Source organism: Chelonia mydas, chromosome 2 (assembly GCF_015237465.2).
Source record: "Chelonia mydas isolate rCheMyd1 chromosome 2, rCheMyd1.pri.v2, whole genome shotgun sequence".
NCBI classification, from domain to species: domain Eukaryota; kingdom Metazoa; phylum Chordata; order Testudines; family Cheloniidae; genus Chelonia; species Chelonia mydas.
Window position 1 is genome coordinate 253,788,350 of NC_057850.1, and position 19,688 is coordinate 253,808,037.

Below are 19,688 nucleotides of genomic sequence, written 5' to 3' on the forward strand. Positions count from 1 at the left end.
AGGTACAAAATTATTTTACCCTTGGATTTCCACTGCCACCACCAAACTTTATCTGGGTTTACTGGGAAACGTAGTTTGGACACGTCTTTCCCCCCCAAATCCTCCCAACCCTTGCACCCCACTTCCTGGGGAAGGTTTGGTAAAAATCCTCACCAATTTGCATAGGTGACCACAAACCCAAACTCTTGGATCTTAGAACAATGAAAAGGCATTCAGCTTTCTTACAAGAAGACTTTTAATAGAAGTAAAGGAATCACCTCTGTAAAATCAGGATGGTAGATACCTTACAGGGTAATTAGATTCAAAACATAGAGAATCCCTCTAGGCAAAACCTTAAGTTACAAAAAAGACACACAGACAGGAATATTCATTCTTTTCAGCACAGCTATTTTCTCAGCCATTTAAAGAAACCATAATCTAACACATACCTAGCTAGATTACTTACTAAGTTCTAAGACTCCATTCCTGTTCTGTCCCCGGCCAAAGCATCATACAGACAGACACCGACCCTTTGTTTTTCTCCCTCCTCCCAGCTTTTGAAAGTATCTTGTCTCCTCATTGGTCATTTTGGTCAGGTGCCACCGAGGTTACCTTTAGCTTCTTAACCCTTTACAGGTAAGAGGATTTTTCCTCTGGCCAGGAGGGATTTTAAAGGGGTTTACCCTTCCCTTTATATTTATGACAGCCCCCCTGCGTGTGCATACTGGATGGAGCATTAGACTGGACTCAGGAGAACCAGGCTCTATTCCCAACTGTGCTGGGTGTCCTTGGGCAAGTCACATTCCTCTTCTATGTCTGTTTCCCCATCTGTAAAATGATACTGACCTGGTTGCTAAAATGCTGTGTGATCTACTGATGAAAAACACTGCATAAGTAATTATTATGATACTACTCAAACTGTGGGCCTGATTATGCAAATTCGTATTCACATGTTGAAAGGCGTTGCAGGCTTGGGCCCTGTAATTGCATCTGACTATTTATCTGTGGGCAACGGCAGGTCACTGTACTGTTGGGGAACCTCAGAGGCTGGAGTGTTGGGGTCCTTCCCTTTCACAACATCTGACCTAAAATTATCCCAGTGCTGACCCCTCATCCTCTCTCCTGCTCAAACAGACCCCTTCTGTTCTCCAAACAACTTGGACAAGTCCCACTTTTTTGTATCAGGCAGCAAATTGTCACAACCCATTGTCTGGTGCCAGAATCACTGGGTGAAATTCTCTAACATGTCTGATTCAGGAAATGAAAATAGATTAATGAAGATATTTCACGGCCAGATGGGATCATTAGATCATCTAGTCTGACTTTCTGTACAACACAAACCAGAGAAATACACCCAGGTACCCCTGTATTGAGCCCAAAAGCTTGTGTTTGACTCCATACAACATATCTTCCAGATGACCATAATAGTCCTTTCTGGGCTTCATGAGCGGTGGGTGAAGCTTCCCCTTGCATAAGCTAGCCCCGTGCCCCGCCTCCTCCAGCCGAGACCACCCCCCCGATTGCTGCTCTCAGCCCCCCACCCCCACCTGACCCCGGCTGGGACAGGGGGGTCTGAGAGCTCGGTCGGAGCTATGGGGGAGGGAAGGGGGTTGAGAGCTTGACCACTCCCCCTTGTGGCCCCAGCTGGCGTTGGGAGACTGAGAGCTTGGTTGGGAGTATGGGGGGCTGGGGGAAGGGGCTGAGAGCTTGGTCCCACTGGGGTCAAGCTCTTGGCCCTGGCTGGAACTCCAAGCCTGGAGCCCTTCCCCCTTGGCTACACCCCCATTCTTCCCCCACTCTGCCTCTCCCCCAGACCCTGTCCCCTGCTTGCTCCTTCCCCCCTCACCCCCCACTGAGGCCCCGAGACCAGAAAAGCTCTGTGCCCCTGCCATGTCCCCAGGGCTGTGGTGAGGGGAGATTTTTCTGGGAGCCCCAAATACCTCACTGTCCTGCCCCTGGCAGCATGAGGTTTGGGGAGGCTTAGTCTCCCCCCGCCTCCATTACACGCTGCCCATGCTGGCCTTAAAAGTTTGTGGATCTTTTAGTAAATGAGACGTGGATAAAAACTGGAGTGCTCAGCATTTGTCAGCAGAAGGGTTAATCTTAGTTGCAAACAGAGAATGAGGCCATGAGTCAGTCTGTGACTGGCCATCTGCCAGGAAGGGTTTATAAACCCAGCATTGTATCCTTTCCTCTCTGTCTGTCTGGAATCCCTGCTCCGGTGCACAGGTCTCTAGCAAATGGCTTTCTGGGCGGCAGTTCTCTGTGCGCTGTTAGCCTCAGTTCTCGGTGGGCTCTATCTCCTGGGAGCCTTTCGAAGGAGGAGACCCATGGAGCCTCCACTGGATAAAGGCCACATTCCGTGGCTGGGGTACGCGCTGGATTTCAGAAAGAACAGCGCAGAGTTCCTGAAAAAGATGCAGAGGAGACATGGGGACATTTTCACAGTGCTGATTGGAGGCTACTACTTCACCTTCCTAATGGACCCCCTCTCTTTTGGAGCCATAGTGAAGGCGTCAAGAGCCAAACTCGACTTTGAGGCGTTTGCCATAGAACTGGTCGCCAGGGTTTTTGGGTATCGCCAGTGTAAAAATGACCATAAGATTGTTCAGGTGTCAAGCACAAAACACCTCATGGGAGATGGGCTAGTGGTCATGACTCAGGCCATGATGGAGAATTTGCAGACCCTCATGTTTCACAACAGGGACTCAGGAGAAGAGAGACTCTGGCAGCAGGATGGGCTCTTCCACTACAGCTACAACACTGTCTTCAGAGCTGGCTACCTGGCTTTGTTTGGAAACGAGCCAGGCACAGGGACAGAGAGTAAGGAGAAAACCAAGGAGCATGATCTCATCCACTCCGAAGAGCTGTTTGATGAGTTCCGGAAGTACGACCGCCTCTTCCCCCGCCTGGCCTATGCTGTGCTGCCCCCTAAGGATAAAATGGAAGCGGAGAGGCTGAAGAGGCTCTTCTGGAAGCTGCTTTCTGTGAAGAACACCCGTGAGAAGGATAACATCAGCGGGTGGATAAGTGACCAAGAACAGTTCCTGGCAGAGCTTGGGGTGCCTGAGTACATGCGGGATCGGTTCATGTTTCTGCTTCTCTGGGCGGCCCAAGGCAACACGGGCCCGAGCTCCTTCTGGCTTCTCTTGTATCTCATGAAGCATCCCAAAGCAATGCAGGCTGTGAGGGAAGAAGTGGACAAAGTTTTAAGAGAGGCTGGCCAGGAAGTGAAGCCAGGTAGCCCTGTGGTTAACATCACCAGGGACATGTTAATGAAAACCCCTCTTCTGGACAGCGCAGTGGATGAGACCCTGCGCCTGACAGCAGCTCCCATTCTGATCAGAGCAGTGGTTGAGGACCTGAATCTCAAGATGGCCAATGGCAGGGAGTACGCCCTCCGCAAAGGGGACAGGGTAGCCCTGTTTCCCTACATCGCAGTGCAGATGGACCCCGAAGTCCATCCTGAGCCTTACACCTTCAAATACAACCGGTTCCTGAACCAAGATGGCACCAAAAAAGATTTCTACAAGAATGGGAAAAAGCTGAAATACTTTAACATGCCCTGGGGGGCAGGCACCTCAATCTGTCCTGGACGGTTCTTTGCTATCAATGAAATAAAACTGTTTGTGTTCCTGATGTTGTCTTACTATGAGTTGGAGCTAGTTAACGAGAAAGAGGAGATCCCTCCGATAGACGTGAGCCGATGGGGATTTGGTTCGATGCAGCCCACTCACGATGTCCAGTTTAAATATCGTCTGCGTATTTAATTTGAAAACGTGACCCCCTTCTGCTGCAGCCCTGTTGCGTACTGGCTCCATAATTCAGTCAAGAGGGATTGATTCGTCAAGCTGAATTGCAATTAAAGTTACAGAAGAGATTGGTCTGTGTAAAGTTCTTCCATACCTGTTAGATGGTTATTATAACCTGTCTCTTTATTTGGCAACACAGCACCGCTCAGAACGTTAATGTTTACTCTACATGTTGCTCTCACCTTGGAACTCTCCGACTCACTGCAGCATTTCCTCTATCTCCTGTTACAGAATTGTAAGGGGCTGTGTAAGTGAATGCTTGCTGACATGCAAAGGAAACAAGAGTGTTAGTGAATTTCCTGAAGGAAAATAGGAATAGGGAGAGTTTCCTTAGCATGGATTTATGGGTTTTTATTTCTTCCACTCTTCTTACTGTAAATCTGAAATGTCTGACTGTGCATTTAGATATATATTGAATGGACATAGGACAAATACATTCTTTATATAGGGATTAGGAACAAGGATACCAGAGATTAATTTAAAATTGTCTTGACTATAATCCCGCTGTACTTTGCTAAATTTTATTTTTATTAAAAGAATGCTGTCAGCCTGTTTAGGTCCCAGGAATTATTATTCTTTAAAGCAGAGATTGTATTGGGAATGAATCTGGCAATTTGACACAGTGGCATTTTCCTAGGACTTACTTCTCTCCTCCCAATACTCTGCTTGATAAGAAAATGGAACAATCCAGAGGTCTTGCCGGTTTCATTTGGCTGCTCCACTTAAGTGAGCGGGAAAGGGACTTTTACAAATATATCAGAGCAAAAAGTAATATATGTACAATTTTCAAAAGTGCCTAATTCCCATTTTCAGTGACTTAGTGACCTGTGGACAGATTTTTAAAGGTATTTTCAAAAATGTAGCTGCTTTTGAAAATTTTACTCCTAGAAAAGTAGTTCCATTAATAAATTAGGAGGGAAATAAAATTGAGGAATCACAAATACGTGAGCTATTCTGTTCCTTTTCTAAATCTAGCCTCAGGAGTAAAAGTCTGTACAATTAGGAAGCAATGAAAGACAAGCTTTTTAAAATAGCTCTTGATAAAAAATTGGAAAATTTGAACATACACAAATCAGTCAGTCCAGATGACAGGAAAAATTTTCACCCAACTCCCCTCAGCTTGTGTGTTACTTATTTGGGCTTTGATTTAACATTTCCCCATGATTTTACTGGGAATAGAAGGGAAGCTTACTGGACATGTATGGTCAGACTAACTCTTCTTGCTTCTTTGCACTCAAACAAAATTGTACATGCTGTGTCCTAGGCTGTTAAAGGAATGAACTATAAAGCTTAGTGAACAATTGACAATTGGTTTTAAGAAGTTATGAAGATCTGGGGAGGTGACAGAAAACTGGACAAAAGGAAATATGGCATGAGGTAAGAAGAGTGTTCCTGACCATTCATGTTTAGTAAGGTTAACTTTTATGTCTTGTAAAATAACAAACACATCTTAAGAGAAGAATCACCGATCATCTACAGGCAATAAGAAGAAAACTTTTGGAAGGAATGAGAGAGTTGGTGGGGGCAGGGCTTGACTTGTGTTTAGAAAAACTTACAATTCAGAACCATCAAGCTGTGCCCATAGCTACCCCTAGGTAATCATGTAATCTTATTACTTTTATCAGCAGCATCCCATCCCACTCCTCTCCTCTTGTTTGTTACTTGGGCTGTGATTTAACAAAGCTGTTAAGCAAGTGCTTAACTGTAAGTCAAAGGATTTAAGCACATGCTTAAGTGCTGTGCTGAATCAGGGCTCACTTGAGTAACTAACAAGAGAGGGAAGATGATAGAACAACAGCAAGATTACAAGGTTAGGAAGGCACAATGGGATGCTTTTAAATCATGTATATTTCTATCTGCAGCCTCCCACTGACCTTCTCACGTCTCATCAGTCAGGCTCCTGAGGCCTTATCTACAAGAGATGTTACTGTACAGCAAGCCGAAGTGTGAACATAAGAACAGCCAGACTGGGTCAGACCAAGGCCCATCTAGCCCAGTATCCTGTCTCCCAACAGTGGCCAATGCCAGGTGCCCCAGAGGGAATGAACAGAACAGGTGATCATCAAGTGATCCATCCCCTGTCGTCCATTCCCAGCTTCTGGCAAACAGAGGCTCGGGACACCATCCCTGCCCATCCTGGCTAAAAGCCATTGATGAACCTGTCCTCCAGGAACTGATCTACTTCTTTTTTGAACTAGGTCAACTGAATCTACCACACAGCAGCCTGCCACCCCCTAACTGGCCATGTGGTCCCTGCTACTGTGCACTAAATGTTCCACAGCGTGCTTTGACTGCGGAACTTTTAGTGCACAGTAGCAGAGTCCACATGGCTAGTTAGTGCACTGCAGAGTTCTGGCTTGCCAGGCACTAACTCACTGTGTCGGCAAGCCCTGAGTGTCACTTTCAGGTCCAAGTGACAATCACTATAATAGCAACTGATCTAAAGTTCTTTTTACAGTGTAATTCCTACTATGTCAGGGGAACAAACTATAATGCGACACTTCCCCTAACCTGGATAAAAACATGATTCAGCCTTGACCACATAAAGGGAACTGAACTGTGTTTCAGGTGTGTCCTGGGCTAGGCTAGAACCTTGATGATTCATATGATTAGAGAACACAGCATGGTTCAGTCTCATCTAAACTGCAAGAGCAAAGTATACTTTATCCGCATCAGGACACACCTGTGTTGTGTCTGGGGCCAAGGGACCAGCTATTAAGTACAGTCAAGCCTAAGCAACAGAAAATATTAACTGGCAAGAAGTTCTAAGGAGATCCTAGAGTATCACCTGCAAGGAAATCTGATGCATTCCAAAGATATAACCAAGCACATAGGTGCACTACATTTAGTTGGACCATAGCAGCAATTAACATTCTCTTTAACCAATGCAACTTTCTACCTCTCTCTCGCTTTTGTTAATCTTTTTTCTCTTCCTTCCCCTGTTTGCTCTTCAGTTTCTTCCCTACCAGAGATCGTATGGTATGTGTATGGTAACACCCATTGTTTCATGTTCTCTGTGTACATAAAATCTCCCCACTGTATTTTCCACTGAATGCATCCGATGAAGTGAGCTGTAGCTCACGAAAGCTTATGCTCAAATAAATTGGTTAGTCTCTAAGGTGCCTGTTCTTTTTGTAGAGATCGTACCTGTATCTTTTCCCATGTTGTTATCCGTGTCTGTTGTGAGAGCTCCTTGTTATTTTTTCCCCTTATACCCAACAACACTACAGAATTACACAGAGAAGAAGCAGGTTCTGTTTTCTGAGCTGAACTGCTCCTGAAACAATTAACAGAGCTTCACTATTGCCGAGTGGGAATGGGAGAAAGCGTTTACCCCTTGGACTTAAACCACTACTGTAACAAGGTTCTTTCTAACACCATCATGAGGTGGGGTCTGACTCAGTAGGATAATGGGCAATGTAAAAAAAAAAAAAAGAACATCATGCTGGGAGATTTAGGTTGGACATTAGGAAAAAACCTGTTCCTGTCAGGGTAGTTAAGCCCTGGGACAAATTACCTAGGGCTACTGTGGAATCTCCATCACTCATGGTTTTTAAGAAGAGGTTAGACTAGTGGTTCTCAGCTTGCAACCCATTGGCCGCTTGCGGCCCAGTCAGCACAGAGCTGCGGCCCATGTGACATCCTCAGGGCCATTCAGGTAGTATTGGATGCGGCCCACAATGGTAAATAGGTTGAGAACCACTGAGTTAGACAAACACCTGTTAGGGATGGTCCCTCAGTGTGGAGGATGAACTAGATGTCCTATTGAGGCCCCTTCCAGTCCGACATTTCTATGATTCTATGACAGTGATGGATGAATACACCCCTCTCCCCCAAATTTCAAAGTTCAGCTGAGTGCCCTATGTTTGGATTCTTAGCCTAACTTCTGGTGTCTGCAAAAGTGGAGTGAGAATCTCACAAGAATCGGTTTCTTTGCAATGTATCTGGCGCAATGTTGCCAACCTCAGTGATTTTTTGTCGATTGGGCTACTTTTGAAAGGTCTCGATGACAAAAAAATCTCGAATCGATGATTGGGCCAGACCTCATTTGCATTTCAGTTATGTGACAGTTTGGGCTATTTTGGTTAACATACAATAACGTTTTGAGTTTGGGGGCAATAAAATGCTCTTAATCCTGTTGGGAAAGGAAGGCACAAGAGACTGATATCACATATGCCTGATATCACATAGGGGGTCACCCTAACCATGTTTGAGTCTTACCTAATATTGTTAGTTTGTAAATTGTAGCTTCCCCCCCCAGTTCATTCTGTTGTGTCCCCTTTATTAAAGTCCTCTTGGTTTCAAATGCCAGGACTCTGGGCTTGGGGGTGGAGAAATATTGCCCTTTGGGGCACCCAGGATGGTGTATAGTTTCCCAGGTCTCCGAAGGGACTTGAGCTGGTGGTTTGTAAGTCATTAGAAGGATCCCCTGGAAAATTGAACCTGGCCCTTTTTGCTGCCGACAACACCTGGCAGAAGGGGGGGTGTAGTGTGGGTGGGGCCACGCCTGTCTGTTTGGGGAGGCACCGCCTCCTCTGCCCAGCGCGGTCGGTCCCAGAAGTGATGGATTTGTCACTTCCGCCCCGCCCCTCTAGGGACGGCCCTGTCTGTAATAGACCCCTAACCTCTGGTTGAGTTACTGAAGTCCTTAAATCATGATTTAAAGACTTCAAGTTACAGAGAATCCACCATTTACACTAGTTTAAACCTGCAAGTGACCTGTGCCCCATGCTGCAGAGAAAGGTGACAAACCCCAAGGGTCTCTCTGCCAATCTGACTTAGGGGAAAATTCCTTCTCAACCCCAAATAGGTTAGGTCCAGGCAGCGAATCAGGCACACAGAACGACTGTGTCTACCTTGGAACCTGGAATGAGCCCAGCCTGTGGAGAGTTGCACTTACCAGATACAGCAACACATGGTGATTCCAGTGTTATTGACAAGTTCTCAGAGAAACTGAAAAGGTAACCACGGGGGCCAGGGCCAATGGGGGGGTGCCACACCCACGGGGGGCCAGAGGCAATGGGGGGTGCCACGCCCACAGGGGCCAGGGAAATGGGGCTGCCACTCCCACAGGGGCCAGAGGCAATGGGGCGTACCACGCCCACGGGGGCCAGGGGAAATAGGGCTGCTACGCCCACGTTACCTTTCACTATCACGGGAGCTGGGGGGCCAAAATATACGTTTGCCCAGGGCACCATTTCCCCTAAGACCAGCCCTGCTGCAGCATCTACTGAGCACCCGGACCCATTTCCCAGAACAGCTGCCTCAACAAAGCGTTAATCCTGGGAAATCCTGGAGTGGTGCCACTCTAGACCCAGGGGTAGAGATCACTTAGAAAGACTCCTTTTTTTGCATTTCAAAAGCAATCTCACATCCCTTTAAATCACGGCGCTTAGGCTCTGGGACAGAGTTTGTGGGCATCGTGGAAGGGGCGGGGGGATTGGAATGGGGCCCACTGAATGCATTATCTTTGCATGGACATTTCCTGATATGTTGCTTCTGTGTTCTGCACCCAGCTGTCAAGTCTGAAACAAATAAAATAGGATTCCCCCTTTCCCCCAGCTCTTTGCGAAAGGAACAGCCACAGGTCACGAATGTGAGTCATTTGATATGATTGGTTAGCTGGATTCCTGATTGGGGTTTTGCCTGCTGATGTGTTTCCCAGTTGCCTTCACGTTTGAATGTGCTGGAAACCAATTCCTGGGTGGAATAAATATTAGCGAGACAAGGTGGGGAAGGTAAGATCATTTATTGCTCCAACTGCCCTCGGTGACAGACACATGCTGTCCAGTTTACACAGAGCTTGTCTTCAGATCTGGTTGAGAAGAGCGCTGTGTGGAAAACTTTCTCTCTCTCTCTCATCAACAGAAGTGGGGCCAATAAGAGATATTGCCTCACCCACCTTGTCGCTCTAATATCTGGGGCCCAATGGGGCTACAACAACATGGAATAAACACTGGATTTGATGCGTCAATCACCTGGCTGACTGGTACGACCTTTAACCAGAGCTGGACTACATTAGTAATCTACTTCCTGCAGTAACCCAGTGGAGTGATCTCTGATGCATTGGGAGGGAAGATGCTGCACCAGTGATTGGGCAGGGACCGTGGGCCAGCCCCTGGCTTTGGAGGTGCATTGGCAGTGCTTCTCCCAGCACCACTTGCTGCAGGGCCCTTCCCTGGAGTGGGGCAGGGCAGGGCAGGGCAGGGGGAATTCTGGAGCAGGAACTGAAGTGAACCAAGAGGTTGCATGGGGGGAAGCGAGCGATGAGCCGCTGGACTCGAGCGCATGTGGGCTGCCCAGCCCGAGAGCTGAGCCTGAAGTGCCCTGGACCTGAGGAGGGCTTGGCAGAGACTCTCCCAGCAGGTCCAACAGCCGCTCTGGTGCTCCCGGGGACCCCCAGCTGGTGCCTCCCTGCCCCGATGCCCATCCCCCGAGGATGGGGATTTGCTAGGGCAGGTGCTGGTTCCCTCTGCCCACGAGCGGTGCTGCCTGTGCAGGTGAGGCAGGGGGGCGCTGGGAGCCCCCTGGCCCTACGGGGTGCAGCAGCAAGATGGGGGTCGAGGGCTCGGAGGTGGAGGAGGGCTGGGCTCTCCCATGGCTGCGGCTCCTGTGCAGTCCAGCCCCGCTCTGCCGCAACGGAAGGGAAATTGACCGAGGCTTCAGGCTGGCTGCGCCCCACTTGCTTCGTTCCCTCTATTGTCTCCCACGATCCCCTGTGTTCCTTGGCTTCCCCTCCTCCCTCTGTCCCTGCTCCCTGCAGGAGCCTGTATCCACTGGCGGATTGTGCCCAGGGGCAGGTCCCAGAGCTGGGCTCGCCAACCGGGCAGCAGCCCAGCCAGGGCAGGCTGGATCCAAAAACTCCTGGGGCCAGATCCTCAGCTGGTGCAACTGGACATCACTCCCTGGCCCAGGATCTGTCCTCCCGTTGTAAGGCAAAGATCAGGGTAGGTCTCCCGGTGCACAGTCTTTCTTCAGGGCCCGGAGCATGGCCTTTCTGCACATCCCAGCTCATCTCTGTGCCATGCAAACTTGGATGTAGCCTGACGGCAGGTTAGCCCCGAACTGTGCTGGCAATGTGAGGGCTCCTTGGTGCTTGGGCCTTGGGATAATGCTGCAAGGAGGGAGGAGTACCGCATTGGAGCTGCGGTGTTAGCTGTCCATCCATACTGGAGGCCATCTGAGAAGTAGCAGGATCACAGTACAGATTTGTGGGATTGCAGGATTTTCCTTGGAGATTATTAGCCAGGTGCACACAAAGTGGCCTCTGTGTAAATGGGTCTAGACAGGGGTTATCTGGGTAAAATCCACATGTAAAAGCTTTCCTTCCTTCTTCACTCCAACTACTCCCGACCCACTTTCCACCACCTGAACGCCATCCTTTCACTCATACACCTTTAACACTTGATACCGTGTGGAAAAGGGGGGGTGTCGGGCCAGCGCGGGATAAAACGGTCACTGTTACAACATTAAACCTATGTGTGGTCCGGCGATTTGTATTAAGTTATGTTTGGCCCACTCTCATTGTACCAGCCACCACTACAAAAATCTTTTTAACCTATTCGTAAAGATACAAAAAAAGAAGGAGGAGAAAAGGCAGTTAAAGTATTTGAATGGTCAAGTGTGAAGTCATATTTCATCTGAACCACATCACTTCTTGTCTTTCCCTTCTAGACCGTCTTCAGAAGGGGGGAAAAAGGTCCCTGTCCGACAGTCTCTTAGATGGAATTAAAGCTCTAGTTGTCCTTTTCTGGGGAGAGAGAAGAAGTCAGCGGAGATGTTCTGGAGCGGCGGCTGCTGCTGCTATTAAAGTCTACTGCAGCTTCCTTGAGGAAACAGAGGGTAGAGGACAGAAATGAGCAGCAAAGAGAAAATGCAGCGTCTGCCTCGGCAACCTTACCACCTCACGTGCAGCCCCACGGCTGGAGGAGCACAGGCTCAGCATGTCTGGTCAGCCACTCCTGCCCCGGCAAACTTGTATGTATCAGGCTGTCTGGGGCGATGCTTTTAGCTGCCTCACTGGCCCCGGGCTCCCCGAAATCTAGCAAAGGAGGCAGGCTTGGCCAGCTAAGCCAGAGCCTTATTAAACAGAAGACAACAAGGCAGAGATAGGAAAGAGAAGTAAGGTGGGGAAGAAAAGTGACACACGAGGGAAGGGGGTGGGAGCAGCAACCAACCCTCACATTCCAGGGCTTGTCTACACAGCCAGCGCATCTGGTGACGACGCTCTACACCGACGGGAGAGCATAATAAAACCACCTCGGTGGGTGGCGGTACCTATGTCCACACAGGCGCTTAGGTCGGTGTAACTTATGTCACTTGGGGGCTGGTGTATTCACCCCTGAGCGACCTAAGTTACGCAGACATAAGCTGTAGTGTAGACATAGCCTAGGTGCAGGTCCGGGTTCAGGGGAAGCCAGTGAAGGTGGCAGTGTCATCAGTTCTCTCTGTCTGGCCCACTCTGGGTAGGATGAAGGCGGCTCTGGCGGATCCCGGGGTGCCAGGAGACAGCGAGGGGTGCAGCCATGATGGTGATGCCTGCCCCATGTCTCCCCAGCTCGCCCCCCCTTCTCCTCTTTGTAAGCCTTTTGCTGGCATCTCCGTCTGCTCCTGCTTCAGACCCCTCCCTCAGCACTTCCCTCACCCGAGTCCCGCTGCGCACCAGCTTGCCCCTTGTTTCCCGTTCCACTCTCTGCTCAGCGGTCTCTTGCTTTCAGTGGCACGTCCATCCCTCGCCATGCTTCCTCCTGGGGGCAGCCCCAGCTTCATGGGCCCCCACAGCAGGCGGGCGGAGCCAGAATGGAGGTGAGGACCAGGAGCAGGGAGCGGAGGGAGATGGCTCAGCCCAGCTGCTATGAGGGCTGGGGGTGAGAGCTCCCACCTGTCGGCTGAGCATCATTCCGGGTGTCTGTCGGCAGAGTCTCCCGGAGCTAGCACTGTCTCATTTCTCACCCTCCTTTTCTCTTGCCCTGCTGAGCTGGCCTCAGCGGAGAAGGGTGAATGAAGCACGGGCATGAAGAGAGAAATCAGGTGACCGTTTTATCCCTCATTGGCCCAACACCCCCTCTTTTCCACACAGAGTATCAAGTGTTAAAGGTGTATGAGTGAAAGGATGGGGTTCAGGTGGTGGAAAGTGGGTTGGGAGTAGTGGGCGTGAAGAAGGAAGGAAAGCTTTTACATGTGGATTTTATCCAGCTAACCCCTGTCTAGACCCATTTACACAGAGGCCACTTTGTGTGCACCTGGCTAATAATCTCCAAGGAAAATCCTGCAATCCCACAAATCTGTACTGTGATCCTGTTACTTCTCAGATGGCCACACATGGGAACAGCTGGGGCAGCTCCTGCTCAGGTAGGGTATTTTCAGGGAGAGCCTTGTGTGTTGCTTTTGAGCGGCAGGATTGGGGAGTGACTGTCACGCCAGCTGTCAGCAAAGCGGTGACTGCCCTGGTTGCCTGCCGAGTGGGGCAGGATTGAATCTTCGAATGGCTCCACCCCCGAGTGTGCTTCTAGTGTCCCTGATCCACTCAGGTTTGCCGGCGTCTTCAGTGGGGTCATTCCTGGAGCTGGCAAACCAATGCTTTTCCCTTTGATTTAGGGGACTTGACTTTAGCCCTTCCGACTGCTGGTGCTGGTGCTGGTCTCCAGGAGACAGGGCCTCCTGCACCTCAAGGCTCTTTGTCCAACATACCAAGCAGAGGATGAGTCCCCTGGTTTTCTGGGAAGGACTCTGGCATTACAGACAGTGTTCATTGTTCATGGAGAAAACGCGTCCTCTGATGGGCTGGGATGAAAGTGCGTCGGATGGAAGTGGAAGGCTGAAACTATGTAACTCCTGTGATTCCAGGTCCCAGTGATGTTCGATGACGTTGCGGTCTATTTCTCTTGGGAGGAATGGATGTCTTAGAGCAGGGGCAGAAGGAACTGTATCAGGACGTGATGGAGGAGAATTACAGTCTCCTGACCTCACTGGGTAAAGCTCAACCCTCCTCCTTTTCCTGGGTGTTGTGTGGGCTCTCTGAGATGCCCAGGGCCTTTTTTAGACGCCGGGACGCCACCGAGGATCAGCAGCAGCAGCAGAGAGGAGCAAGTCACTGATTTCATGAGGGAAAGGGGTTACTGCGATCCAGGCAGAGTATTGCCCTAGGGCAGGTGATCGGAGAGACGTCCAGGCTGCTCACGTATTGGCTGAGAAATAAGGTGCACGTTTTTAACAGTGAGGTAAATAACCACTGAGACCAACAAACCTCGGGCTGTGGTGGATTTTCCATCACTTGAAGTCATCCAGTCAAGACTGGGTGTCTTTCTAAGAGGTACGCTAGAGCTCAGACAGAAGTTATGGGTTTGATGGAGAGTTTACTAGGTGAGGTTCTCTGACCAGGGTGATCTCCTGCCTCACCCAGGTCAGAGAACGTCACCCAGTGGCCTCAGACTGTCGGAGGAGAAAGAGGTTAGAGTGGGCATGAGGATTAAGGGAGCATGTTGAAGACAGTCATAGAGAGTGGCAGGCTAGGGAGAGCTGGGAAAGGCGCAAGGAGAATGGGATGCTGTGGCAACACAACATAGCCTTATTTTTCCCCATTAACAGGCTATGCAGGGACCAAACTGAACCTTTTATCCCAAATGGAGCAGGCGCGAGCACCATGGGCCAAGGATCAGCAGGACTCGCTGGAAGGAGAAAGTTCAGAAATCCCCTCCTTCGGTGAGTAATAATAATCCACACCTGCTCCAAGGTAAGAGCTGAAGACCAACAGCTCTCCCTGAGCAGCTATCCTGACTGCCTCTCCCTGCGGTGTTTGTTGTGAATTGGTAAGCACACCATTCCTCCCAGTTAGCCCCCAGCCCCCTTTGCCTATCCCTGCACCCGCTCTCTCTGGTGGGAGGAGAGCTCAGTGAGGGGCAGGGTTACAGAAGCTGGTTGGAATTTGTCACAGGGAGTTTTTTTTTCCACCAAAATTGGCTTGTTCAAAAATGAAAATGTTTGTTTTGAAATTTTCAGTCTTTTCCATGAAAAAAGCCAGATTCTTTTCGGTGTTTCATCCTTGACAGCAGCACCAGGGAAAGGTGATGGTGGGAGGAGAGAGAATTGTGGGGAGGGAACATCCCAAACACTTTTTTTTAAACTGAAATACTTTGGAATTTTGAAAAAAAAGAAAATCCCAACCAGCCAGCCAGCCAGCTAGCCAAGCAGTTTGGCATTTTTCACGCAAGCCCTTCTGGGTAGGGAGCGAGTTGGTATTTTGTATTCTTCTCTAACGGAGTCTTTTAGGGTAGGAAATGCCTCAACTCCTTAAGGCAGTAACATCCCCCCACTCCCACTGCAACCTGCACTTGGAGCCTAGACGGCTAGACTGTGTCCCTTGAACTGCCTTCATTCCCACCCTGCTGTCAGTTTGTCCTGGATGGATGTCCCCCAAGACCAACCTCTTTCCAAACCGGGGCTCAGCTACCACACCGCCAGCGAGAGGCAAGAGTGGTTTCTGACTCTTTCTGTGTGATTCCTATAGCTGTCAAAGGGGAGCTGGAACCAATCACTTCCCTCCCCACCCAGAGCAGTAAACTTCACGTTGAAGTCCTTCTGCAATACACGGATACACTGAGTGACCAACAGTGAAACACGTCTTTAAGGCACACATTTCAGGAGAACACAGCTGCGTTGTGGTGCACGCTCAGTGTCTAAGTGAATCATCTTTGATACACAGTGGTTTCCACAGATGTCTAACCCACAAAGATCAAACCGCGAAGCTAAATAGGCTTACCTGGGGGTTTGGTCCCAGCAGGTCTGGTCCAATCTATCTACTCTTCTTTAGTTTAGCCTTCTCCAGGTGGATCCAGTTCATGGATCCTCACTTTATCTCCTAGAGTAGATGAATATTTACATAGGAATCGCCAGACAGGATCAGAACTATGGTCCATCTAGCCTGTTAGGATATAGATATTCAGGCCTGTCTGTAAAGGCCTGTACTCTAAGAATTTAGATGTATTCTTATCACTTAGCTAGTTATAGAGATATAAAAGAAAGAATCAAAATCACTGTCTGCTGGTGTAAGGGCCTTCTCTTACTGCGACAGTCTGAGGCCCTGTTCTTAGGCTAAGGTCTTTGGCTAAGCAGCAGAGGCAGCCATAAGCTGGGAAGCGACTGGTCACATCCTCACATTCCAAACCAGTGTTGCCGGCACCCAGTGCCAAGAGGCTGAACAACAGCTTGAGTTGGTTCATTACCCGGTGTGCTACACCCAATAATCACAACGGGGTGGAGAAGCAGAAAAGTTTATTTGCAGCTGCAAAAAGGTACAGGGAGAATAAAATCTCAAATCCTGCACACAGAGCAGGAAGTTACACAGGCTTTTATACATCCTTTTTCCCAGCATACTTATCCAATAGCAAGCTGCCCCAAGTATCCATATAGCCAGCCAATCCAGTTCCCAGCTAGTTCCCTGATTCTCTGTATCATTTGTTAAACTATACATAAAGCTGCTTTATTCAGCATTGTTCTTCCATATCTGCCTCGTTTGGCCTTGCTTAGTTTCAGGCAGTCTGACTCTCCAACATATTGTTGCAGATCCTCAGCATAACTGCTGTGTGTGCCTCCAGGCAGGGGGGCCAAGGACACTTGGGCCTAGTACGCAGAGCTGCTGCGAGTGCCTCCAGGCGGGAGCGGGGGGCCAAGGACACCTGGGCCTAGTGCGAGGGGGCTTCATCAACACTCGTGGTCTTCCATCCCCTCGAGTTACCTAGTGGCCATGCCCCAGTGTCCCCAACACCAGTCACATTGAAAGAAGGTGCTATGGGGCTGTTAGGAATACAATCCTGTCCTGATAATGCCTATCGCCTCCAGAGAAAGGGAAGTGCCTAGAAGATGTAAAAGGAAACTTAGTTTGAAAGCATCCTGTCTGGCAAGAACTCACTTATCAATAGCTGGGATGTGAAATCCTCACTTCTGTATTGTTTTGTCATTATAGTTCCCACTTTGCTATTGCTTGTTTGTATAATCTCTGTCTGGTTCTGTGATTGTTCCTGTCTGCTGTATAATTAATTTTGCTGGGTGTAAACTAATTAAGGTGGTGGGATATAATTGGTTACATAATCATGTTACAATATGTTAGGATTGGTTAGTTAAATTTCAGGAAAATGATTGGTTAAGGTATAGCTATGCAGAACTCAAGTTTTACTATATAGTCTGCAGTCAATCAGGAAGTGGGGGGTGGGTGTGTATGTGTGGGGGAAATGGGAACAGGAATGGGGGTGGGGAAATTGGAATCATGTTTTGCTAAAGGGGGAGATGGGAACAGGGAATGGGGGTAAGGAAATTGGAATCATGTTTTGCTAAAGGGGGAAATGGGAACAGGGAATGGGGGTAAGGAAATTGGAATCATGTTTTGCTAAGGGCAGGAATGGGAACAGGGACACAGGTGTAAGGCTCTGTGGTGTCAGAGCTGGAAGGAGGATACTAAGGAAGGAAACTGGAATCATGCTTGCTGGAAGTTCACCCCAATAAACATCGAATTGTTTGCACCTTTGGACTTCAGGTATTGTTGCTCTCTGTTCATGCAAGAAGGACCAGGGAAGGAAGCGGGTGAAGGAATAAGCCCCCTAACATAGCCCAGAACCTCATCTGTAACAGTGACCTGTAGCACATGCTTCAAAGGAAGACACATGAAATCTCACAGTCGACAGATGTGTTTCTTGTTATCTTTCTATACAGCATGATGGCCCTATGCAATCCTCTTGATGTTAGGATGACCTGTCCAGGCAACACCGCATTCTCCCAACATCTGTAGCTCAGATCAGTCCAGACACAAATAACCATCTTATAAATGTCTTTCATTCAAAACCAACTCAACCAGCACCAAGCAAATCAGCTTCTTGAGTGTCTTGGGTATGTAAATTTGCTAGCAATTAATGTAGTTCAATTAAGGTAGCACAGGACTGGCCCGGGTTGGGAGAGAGGCGCGTGTGAGAAGAGCTACAAGCAGAAGATCCACCTGAAGCGTCACGAGACCCTCCACTTCCAGAGGAAGCCGTTCGAGTGTGGGAAGCGCTTCCTGCAGACGTGGGAGCTGACGATGCACCAGAGGACCCACACAGGTGAGAAGCCCTAAAGCTGCAGCCAAGTGCGCCAAGAGCTTCAGCCAGCTCTCCAACTGCTTCCAGCACTGGTGCATCCACACCGGCGAGTGGTCCTTTCGCCTGCCCCAGGGTCAGTGGCGCTTCGGCCTCCGCTCCAGCCTCACCACTCACCAGAAGACGCCCACCAGGGAGGCCCTGCCTGTGCTGAGCACCAGGAAGACCACTGCCGAGGGTAAGAGGAGAGGAGACCGTGGCCAAGTGAAACCCCTTGCCCCATCATGGAGATAGGCACTCTGGTCACACTTTATGTGTGTGAATGGCTTACAGAGGGTTAGTAAATGACTTGTGTGTGTGACTAACGGGTCACAAGCTGCATATTGTTATTTATTTATTTGTATTGTGGTAGCTCCTAGGATCCCCAGTCACAGACCCCATTGTGCCAGGTGCTGTGCAGACACAGAACAAAAAGCGCCACAGAGCTGACGAGCAACAGGTATTCTCCCTAAGGCTGGCCCCCATCCCTGTCCTACCAGAGCACCTCACAACTTATGATGTTTATCCTCACAGCGCCCCCATGAGGTTGGGAAGGGCTACTGTCCCCGCTCTGCAGATCTGAGGGCACAGAGAGGGTTGGTGCCTTGCCCAAAGCCACCTGTGGGATTTGTGCCCACGTAGGGACCTGAACATGGGTGTCTCGAGTCACACCTGGCCCACTGGGACATCCTGCCTCTTACAGAGGGATCACAAGCACATCTGTAGAAGATGTTATAGCTGGTTATAAGCAACTTCTTGACCTGCTGGACTCTTTTAACAATCGATGACCCATTTTTTCAAACCTCTTTTAATCATTTATTAACACATTTTATAAACTGTTGGTGAACGGAACCTGAGCATAAAGCACAAGCAACCTTTTTGTAGGTGTGTCCGTAGAATTAAAGGCTTGAAAACTGCTATGACAGAGGCCGAGAGAAACCAGCCTGATCTGCACAGACAGGCCAAACCTGCCATCCTCTTCAGTCTCCACCAGAAATTTCACATCAGCAGTGGACAAGGATTTTGGCTGGGTTCATGAGTGGGTTCTCCATTTGTGGGGTGACGAGTGCCCCCTGATGTGCAGCTGGAAGGGCATAAAATCCTCGCCTAATGTTGCTTTTTCATGCAAGCAATTGCTGGCATTCTCACAAGAGTGTAATAGGATTGCATCTGCGAGGGGGTGGTGTCCAGGAGGCAAACTGTCTGCCAAGAAAACTGAGAATCCATGACTGAACAGGCTCAGGTGAGCTGGACTTCTGGGTGAAAGGAGGAAAGGAAGAGTTGCGTATGGAAGAACCATGGCAAAGAGGAGTAGAGACCCTGGTAACACAGAGCCAGGGTAGCACTAAGTAGGGGACTTATCCCCGTATTGCAGGCCAGTGTATGAAACCTGCACGGTGTGGCTGCTGGATTGAAGGGAGCTGCGTGGCAACACTGGAGGAGCGATTGAGTGTCGCAAGAGTCTCATCATGCAACGATTTGTAGTTCAGTTTTGAAGGAGGACCAGTGAGGTTTGAATTATGATTTTCTCCCATAGTTTCCTGTATGTAAATGTTTCCTTCTGAACTAGTGTAAATTGCCTTTCTCCTTATTTGATCCATTTGGTTGATTTAACCTAGAGCTTTGAGTGTCTGGAATAGTAATAAAACTTATTTGAAAATACCCTCTCACATTGTAATTAGAATTCCTTTATTGTTATGAATGTTCAGAGGATCTAATCTCACAATCAGCCACCTTCATAAGAACATAAGAATGGCCCTACTGGGTTAGACCAAGGGTCGATCTAGCCCAGGAT

The 19,688-nt window shown here is 49.0% G+C and overlaps 1 protein-coding gene across 1 annotated transcript; it reads left to right on the plus strand.

Annotated features, from left to right (window-relative positions):
• Positions 1-2,180: 2,180 nt before the first annotated feature.
• On the plus strand, positions 2,181-6,901 carry LOC102934823 (5-beta-cholestane-3-alpha,7-alpha-diol 12-alpha-hydroxylase). Its single transcript, XM_007055547.4, has one exon. It carries the CDS (start codon positions 2,220-2,222, stop codon positions 3,747-3,749), a length of 1,530 nt encoding a protein of 509 aa, XP_007055609.2. The 5' UTR covers positions 2,181-2,219; the 3' UTR covers positions 3,750-6,901.
• Positions 6,902-19,688: the final 12,787 nt, after the last annotated feature.

Excerpts from the sequence above, each read along its gene's own strand:
- LOC102934823 (XM_007055547.4), top strand. The coding sequence starts at position 2,220 with ATGGCTTTCTGGGCGGCAGTTCTCTGTGCGCTGTTAGCCTCAGTTCTC.